At 41.8% G+C, this 8,896-nt stretch overlaps 1 protein-coding gene across 1 annotated transcript; it reads left to right on the top strand.

Moving 5' to 3' along the window:
- Window positions 1–590: 590 nt before the first annotated feature.
- Window positions 591–8,621, top strand: pln2 (phospholamban 2). Its single transcript, XM_085449183.1, has 2 exons — window positions 591–712; window positions 6,686–8,621. Exon 2 carries the CDS (start codon window positions 6,832–6,834, stop codon window positions 6,991–6,993), a length of 162 nt encoding a protein of 53 aa, XP_085305309.1. The 5' UTR covers window positions 591–712; window positions 6,686–6,831; the 3' UTR covers window positions 6,994–8,621.
- The last annotated feature ends 275 nt before the right edge of the window (window positions 8,622–8,896 follow it).

Below are 8,896 nucleotides of genomic sequence, written 5' to 3'. Positions count from 1 at the left end.
CAGGATAATGAAGACAATAGGGATGGTCTAGGTGTGGTATTTGATCGGAAGCCAGATTTCAAGTGATCGCAGGGACGTGTTTGGCCCCTCCCAGCAGCCACGTCATTAATGCATTAAACAAAGGATAAAGTGGCATGGCAGTAACACATAAAGCATCTCTTTCTTCTCAGATGGGCACAGTGCATCAGTACTGGTGTCTTTCTAAAGCAGGCTTCCACATTTCCCAAAAAATTTTCCCAGAAAAGAAATCTGCTCTAGGAGTGTGGCTAATACGTTAGCCATTCAGCCCAGAGAGCTTAAGAGCATTACCATGCTTTCCCTGAAAACTCTTAAATGAACAGTAATACTGGATCTATTACGGAGCCAGAAACAAAAAATACTGTAACGTCTGTGTATATGACTGAGTTGTTTTAAACGAGGGAATGACCTCACAATCTCAGCTTTCAGAACTCTCACCCAAACTTGAACCCTGAAATGCAGCAGTACGTGCCGGTGGCTGCATGTATAATTCAGAAGCCCTAATGCAAATTTGGTATCCCCACTCTCTTGAAATCTTTGCTGGGATGTCCTGCCTCTTTCTCTCTCTCTCTCTCCTTTATTTCTCCCCTCCCTCCCTCCCTCTCCATCTCTCACTGTGTTTACAGCCTTGGAGAGGACGGCATATCTGACATTTCTCTCTCAAACTCCAACCAGCTCTCTTCTCATCTGACAGGTAAGAGCCAGCATCCTCTGAGCTGCTCCTTAGGAAGGCTGACAGAGAGTCGATGATGATAAATGATGATACAGACAGGATAAAAGCCCAGTAGGGTGGATCTTGTGATAAGAAGAGTCATTAAAACGTATTATTATTGGTAGCTGAGATTAGTTATTTGAGTCAGGTACTTAACTGGTTGGGGACATAAAGGACATTTGTACTTGCAGAAGTTAAACGGTTACAGGAGATGTTTGATGTTAAGATATTAAGGAGCACGATGTGAATCACTGCTTCTTATAAAGTCACTGCTCACTTACAGTAAATAAAGCTTTGTAGAAAGAAGCAGGGGAACAGGGACTGGGCTAAAACTCCCAGAGGGATAAACACTTATCCCAGCTTCTTACATTCCTATCTCAAACACATGATTTCATTTAAAAGCACTCAGGAGTCAAATCAACTCTATCTTAATAATACTTAATGCTACAGTACGATATACAATATTTCCCAGTGTGGTCCAGGAGAATTCACTGTATTTCTTTTTTCTTTGTTTTTGCTCCATTTGATAATCTTATTCTATTTCTAGATGCCTTTCCATTAAAAAATAATAAGAGGAAGATTTTTAAGCTACTTTTAGATGTATCTTTACTTCACAATGACCTCTCAAGGAGACATGGAGCGAGTTACGCATAAAAAGGCAACACTAGAAAGAAGAGGGTGGTAAGATTTTCTTTCTGACATGTGACAAATACAAAAAACAGTTGGTAAAAAAAGAAATCAATTATATTTAAGACTGTGAAACTAACTATGTTTATATCATGCTATACAATGCAATTTTACACATGTATATATTGTTACATATGTATATTTATGATAAAGTCCTTAAATTTTTTGACATTATGTTGTTGTTTTAATAGACGTATAATTACGCCTATATTCAGACACTATATCTATTTAATGTTTTAGAGTAATATATATATATGCCCCCAAATTTAAAGTGATTTATGTGAGGTATTGGCTCCCAACAGCTGCTATCAAAGAGTGGGCGCAGCTAGCCATGACCCAATTAGAGTAGCAGGTCAACATCAGTAAGCCTATGCATCTGTCTAACCTACATACTTCACAGCTGTCAATCATTTTCTAAGAGGAAATGCCAACCAGCTACCTCTCTTGCAAGTGCTGACATTGATTGCAAAGACAAAAAGCATCGCTAATGACTTATTTTTAGCGTCACTTTAGACTCTAAAGTGGGCAGAAAGTGGCGTGCGTGTACCTGCGCGATCTGGCACACAGCGACAAAACTCACAGGAGAAAAATTTCAGTTTATTTATAAACTATTTCCATCTCTAAAAACTTTATTACCAGTAACATCAGCACCATTATTTTCCACTTCTGTGTTGGTCACACTGGAGAAATCTAATGCTTGGCAAGAACGGCTAACAACAGCTGATTGTGTTTATAGGACAATGCGGTCCTTTCAGCAGCCCAGAGGAGCAATCTGCACTTTAACGGTGATAATCTAAAAATAAAAACAGGCTTCTCCTCGAGCTTTGCATGGTAAATACAATCAAATGATTAAATGGACTGTGTTTTTTGCATGAGGCCTATTAGATACATTTTAAAAGTAGCAGCAGAATGAAAACATAGATTCTTCTTGGGTTCATTTCCTAACCTGCTTTACTGAAACTGCAGGAGGAAAAATAATATCACCCAAATGATCTACTGCTTACTTTTTGGGGCCTTCTCCACAGGCTACAGGCTAAGAAGCAAAGTAGGAAAGAGTTTGCTGAAAATAAGAAAATAGATGAATGCACTGCATCAGGGTGTAGGTGTGCCTATGTGGACCAAAAAAGAGGAAAGCTTTATATCTACTGTCAACATTTCATTTTCATTAATTTCATGCAGTGCAAATGAGGGTTATTTGCACTCTAGACACAAGAAAGAAAAGCACAGCCTGGCTGACCAGCCGAGGATGAAGCTGAGCAGCGTTGGCTCGCTTGTTATCAGACATGCGGTGTGCAGACTGACATACAGAGTGAATATAATTTCACCTCAAAGATCAAACTACAAGCTGCACAAAAATGTCAATTTCTCATATAAAAAGTGAGAAAAGGAGGCACGGAGGAGAGAAAGATGAGTGGAAGGCTCATGACCTCGGGCACAGGATGATTGAGAGGAACAGAGCCGGGCAGGGAAACACCGGGGCGGATGAATATTAATTTCTTTAGGTGTAGTTTGAGCTGCTGTCAGAGGGAAGCCCAGAATACAAACTGTCTGTGCAGAAGACGCACAAGCAAAGATTTTTCTTGATTGCTTCAGTCCAAGCAGTTTGTCTGCAGACCACTAGATGGAGCTGAGGAAATACACAGAGATGTGTAGATTTCATTTTACTGTTTAGTAAAAATTGACATTTTTAGTGATAAATACGAAGTGAAAAAAAAGTTTATTTGGTTTAAAAAATAAACGCCAAACATAATACTTATTCAGGAGGATTGCACGTGTATTTAAAGAGTTATTTTATAACCTGTATCAACTGTACTCAAAAAGCATAGTTGTGTCAGTCTGAAAGCTTTCTGTCATTGTCACAGTTCTATTTAGCATTATTAGCACTTTGACCTTCAGATCAATCTGCTGACCTTGAAGAAGAGGTCAGAGGTCAAATGTGACAAGACATTTTAAATCTTTATACTGTACTTTTTATATGTTGACTTGTAAGAATCAGTACGTTTTCAGTAAGTTTTAAGGCTTTTTGTTGATTTTCAACCAATAAATCTTTGAGTTGACCTTGAAGACCTCAGTGGACGACATGACCCCGCTCTACACCCATACAACGTTTTACCAGCATGAATACAAAACATTTTGAGGTGTTGTGCTTACAGAAAATACCTCAAAACAATAGCCCTTAACCACAAATAATGAGCTGAAAGAGCGCCACCTGTTTACCCAAACCAAACAGGACTTTCAGCCTGACCCTTTCAGGCCACCCTGAAGCTCCACAGCTGATAAAGTCAAAGGCTACTTCTATGTGGAGCAAAATATTTCGAATCTAATGAGTTTAAAAGTCCAGACTGAACGCAAACGCTCTAAATCATGGGTGTCAAACATAAGGCCTGAGGACCAGATTTGTCTAAGCACAGACTCAGCACAGACAGATTTCTTTCATTTACTACAGCAGCATTATTTTATCACGTAGATAAAGAGACGTACTGTTGAAACCACTCCTCGTTTATATATGTCAGGGGTTGTGTAGTTAAACCTCTTCACACTGATAGGAAGAGGAGTTTCGCTGGCTGCTTCTGTGAGGTGGAAGAAAAGACGAAAACTCATAAACAGATGACAGGAAAAGTTCAGCATGATTACTTTCTGATCATTCTTGGTGCATTTGTTCGAGGACATACAGAGACTTTGAAGGATTTATGAGTAACAGTGATTGCTTGTGTTGATTAAACACCATATGTACTCTTTAATCAGGTTAATACGCTGAATTAATGAACTCTGTCAGTACGCCTCCACACACAGGTCATCTAAAGCTAAGACACGACCGTGTACCGGTCGATCACTCCAGAAATCAGACCCCTCAAACCTCCTTCTTCCAGAGCCACTCTACGCTCCACTTCAGTGAGGTCTGAAGCAAGCGAGCTGGAGAGTTAACCCGTGGGGTTTGAGAAACTGTGTGCTCAAGTGTCAACATGTGAAGTGATAATGAGTGACTCAGAGGAAGATTACGGGGGTGGAAGGAACAAAAGTGAAATGATTAAAAATAGCCATGGCTGCCTTTTTATTTTTATTTTTACAGACACAAGGAAACAAGTTTTTTTTTTAAATAAAAATGGCACATTAGAGTTTGAAAGTGCAATTCAAGTATCATAAGCATAAGTCATAATATATGCAGTATGGGGCACGTTTCCTTTAGCGCCACCCTGAGGATAAACTTCAAACTTTGCACAGAGGACCTCCAAACTCCTGGATTACCACCCTAACACCTACACCTTCTAGCAGCAAAGCTCTCAGGTTCCTAAGCTGTGTGTAGATTGCTGAGTATTTATTTATTTATTGTCATTGTCAAGAACAATGAAATTGCGTTTGGGGCTTCCATACAACCCAAAAAAAAGAAGAAAATAATAAATACCCCTTAAAACCCAAGTGTACATATTTAACCCAGTGTGACTCCAATGCAATAAGACAATCCTTAGCAATAATGTTCGTAGAAATTCAGACAAAGACCTGAGAAACATGACAAAATACAACAATGCAACCCATTCAATATTATTGTACTGTGAGATATGATATCAGATATGATAGTTATCTATTTAAGAAAGAGGGGGGGGGGGCAGGAGGGGGAAGAGAATAAAGATATGATGCACCAATGCAGACCAGTTCATTGCTATTAAGAAGTTGGATATGGTTATTGTCCGTGAGAGGGGGGCAGAGAGTTCAGGAGCCTCACAGCCTGTGGATACAGGCTGTTGGCCAGTCTGGATGTTCTGGCCTGTATAGACCTGTACCTTCTCCCTGAGGGCAGCAGATGGAAAAGGTGGCGCGCAGGGTGATGTTGGTCCCGCAGGATACTGTGCACCCCTCCTCAGACAGCGAGTGGGGAAGATATTACTGATCTCTGGCAGACTTGTTCCAATAATTCTGCCAGCTTCTTTCACCACCCGCTGGAGTGCTTGCTGATCGGCCTTGGTGCAGCTGGGGAACCACACTAGAAATCCATACGTCAGAACGCTGCTGATGGCACAGTTGTAGAAGTTCAACATCAGAGATCTGGGAATGTGTGCGCTCCGCAGTCTCCTCAGGTAGTAGAGGCGCTGTTGGGCCTTCCGTACAACTGAGGTGATATGGTTGCCCCAGGACAGGTCCTCGGTCACAGTTACCCCCAAGAATTTAAAACTGCTCACCCTCTCCACCGCCTCACTGCCAATGAAGAGAGGCAGATGGTTGTTATGGCCCCTCTTCCGGAAATCTACAATGATCTCCTTGGTCTTTTTGGTGTTTAAGACCAAGTTATTGTCGTGGCACCATGACTCTAGTTGTTGCACCTCTGTCCTATAGTTTGTCTCATCATTGTTGGATATAAGTCCGAGCACTGTAGTGTCATCTGCAAACTTAACAATGAGATTGGACGCGCAGGAGGAAATACAGTCATGGGTGAAGAGAGTGTATAGCAGAGGGCTCAGAACACACCCCTGAGGGGCACCGGTGTTGACCACAAGGGTGGAAGAGGTGTTCTTACCCACTCTGACACTCTGTCTACGGTTAGTGAGGAAGTCCACAATCCAGTTGCACAGAGAGGAGTTAAGTCCCAGTTGGTGGAGTCTGGGACGGAGTTTGTATGGCCGGATGGTATTAAAAGCCGAGCCTCTTTTTGTAATGTGGGATGTAATGTACAATGTACCCAGCAGGGGTGCGCCTGCGTGGATTTTAATCTTGTTAAAAATAGAAAAGAACTTGGCACAGCCGATGCACAAGTGGGAAGATTTTTCTTTTCTTTTTTTTCGCTGTGTGCAGGAGCCTCTAATGCGAGAGCACGGTAACCTTGTCACGGTGCCTCTGATCTGGGGAAAGTCACAGATCAGATGACAAAGGGGGATTTAAGCCAGTGTCGAGAGCCTGCAGCTGCACTGTGTGATGTGCTTTTATTTCCTGCTTACGCACTCTGCTTACAATCTACGACCCCCAGCTGATAGGGATGTAATGACAGAGGGAGGACAAAACATATTATAAAGTCATGAAAAACTTCTTTTGTTTCCTCCTCCCTCTTTGGAAACATGTCCCAGGACTGTGGTCATGACAGTTGTCTTGCCGCCACTCAGACTACACTCCAGCTTAACACATCATCAGGCCTCAGCTGGCGCCTCTTGAGCACCCGTCTTATCATCACACTCTGTAGTGCTGATATGGAAAGGTCACATGAGGGGACGAGGGCCTGGGGTGATTCTGAAATCCCATTTTTCATGTGTGTTTAACAGTCTTTTTTTATTTCGCCACTAGAAAGGAGAAGATAAAGTGACTGCCATCTGACCCGAGCTCATCTTCAGATCAACACCTCCCCCCCATCTCTACAACAACAGGCCCCAGCAGCCTGACCTGAACTCCCTCGCCTCCCAATCGAGCGGATCAAACTGTAACCGGCCTCCATGGAGCGCGTTCAGCACATGACCAAATCGGCCATTCGCCGAGCATCTCAGATCGAGGTGAACCCGCAGACCAAGAGGAACCTGCAGGAGCTGTTCGTCAACTTCACCCTCATCCTCATCTGCCTGCTTCTCATCTACATCATCGTCCTGCTGAGCAGCTGAGAGACACGTGCAGAGAGAGAGTTTGGGCAAAGATGAGGGTTTCACTGATACATGCAGATCTATTTTTAAAAAAAGATATGAAGCAATAATATAATTGGCATGTATCAGCTTAACCCCGTTTACCAGCAAGGCGCAGGGAAGGATCACAGAGGCATTGGCCAAACTCTCAACTCACAGCAAAGCTCAAGGGTGATGTGGGAGCTGATCGGGAATCAGCTGCGCTGTTTGTGTCTCAAGGGAACGATCAAAAGTGACCCGACTCCAGCAGTTTGTAACCTTCACCTCTTCCTGCTGCTCATTCAGATTCACACTGTGCTCGCTTGCAGAGGACAGCGACTCCCGCCATGCACGCATAAGCACGAGTAAGTGCAGCGATGCTGAAATATCAATACATCACCAATGTTTGACTTCTATTTCCCACAAGCCTGCCCCCCTTTACTTCCTGTAAACCCCCGCCCAACCCAAACCCCCCAGCAGAAAGATAAACAGGCTGGAAATGTTTTTTTTCCATGAGCGTTTTCACGTCTTTCTTGGTGTGCCGCTGACAGAAACCAGGAAAACACTGAGGTTTCGCTGAGGTTTCCTGAAACTGCTTATTGTTTAAAAAAAAAAGAAGCTTTCAGCAACACAAGTTTAGCAAAAGGTAGCAGGGAGAAAGTCTGAGATGAGCCTCAAAATGTAATGTTGCTGCCCTAGAAAAGCTGCCATGTGTGATGTCCGTTGAGTAGTTGAGTTGTTGCCCCTCTTTATTGGTCCACAGTTACAACAGATGGGCATAGACCCAATCATGGAGGCTACAATTCACTTACATACGCTGCTAAACCTGCTTTCGCCTAACAATGTAAACCTACTGGTTTCACTATCACTGACACTCAGATTTCTTCACTGAGGACGTCTTCAGAAGAGAAGAAGATGAAAAAATTAAAAAATTTGGAATTCTATTGAAATTTCAACCTCTGGCGCCGCCCAGTGGTTAAATCACAAAAGACATGGTGGATCATTTTAAATGTAAAATTATTTTTACCCTGTTTTTCATCAATTCTGCTGAGAAATTTGACACATATCTTAAATATACATGGCATTATTTATAAAATGAAGCTCTGTTATCACTGTCTGAACTAATAATGCTGAGCCAGTCAGCTCACTCCCAAAGGTGCAGCATGTCTGCCATTTTATTCAGTGCGTTTCTTACTCTTAATTAACATATATAAACATACTTGATATGATACTTAGGAACGTTTCTAAGTACTGCAGACCTTTAACGAGCGTGTGTGAAGCACAGCCTGAAAGTGACAGTGAAAGGTTTGCTTTACAGGTACATGCAGTCTATACACTATCAGTTGTGAAAGAAAGCTCACTTTGCATGGTGTGATTACACGTAGTGCCACTTTCTTTACTGCAGCTAGACTCTGTTTGTTTTCAGCGCTGGAATAAAATACCTAATTATAAAATCATGTCATTGCTTTTGAAACGTACTATGACTAAAAATGTTTAAAAAAAATGAGATGCACATAGGTGAGTATGAATTAGTTGTTTTTTGTTGTCTTGTATGTACGTTAGAAAAACTTCCACCTGATTTTTAAACTGTGGAACACCAAATAAACTGCATGTCAAAACAATTAAAAGTAGCGTCTGACTTAAGTGAAATCCTTTGTGTTTATCTGTCCGTAGAGTCCATGTGCATACTGTTTTGGTTTTACAGCTCTTTGAACGCCTGCCTACATCCAAGAGCTTGTTTTCTCTTGACCCGCGATCACCAGAACATAGAGAAATCTCCACTGCCACCCACAGCCAAGGGACTATTTACCCAGATGTGAATTGAATTCTATTTAAAAAAAATTTAAATGTTGTTTCATTTACTCATTTATTATAGATGTTCTATTTAGCAAATACTCAGAAATTG

The sequence above is a fragment of the Copadichromis virginalis genome, linkage group LG23 (genome assembly GCF_057382275.1).
Source record: "Copadichromis virginalis isolate Kocher_CV1m ecotype Utaka linkage group LG23, C_Virginalis_male_GT1.1, whole genome shotgun sequence".
NCBI classification, from domain to species: domain Eukaryota; kingdom Metazoa; phylum Chordata; class Actinopteri; order Cichliformes; family Cichlidae; genus Copadichromis; species Copadichromis virginalis.
This window is presented reverse-complemented; position numbering and strand designations above follow the sequence as displayed.

Excerpts from the sequence above, each read along its gene's own strand:
- pln2 (XM_085449183.1), top strand. The coding sequence starts at position 6,832 with ATGGAGCGCGTTCAGCACATGACCAAATCGGCCATTCGCCGAGCATCT.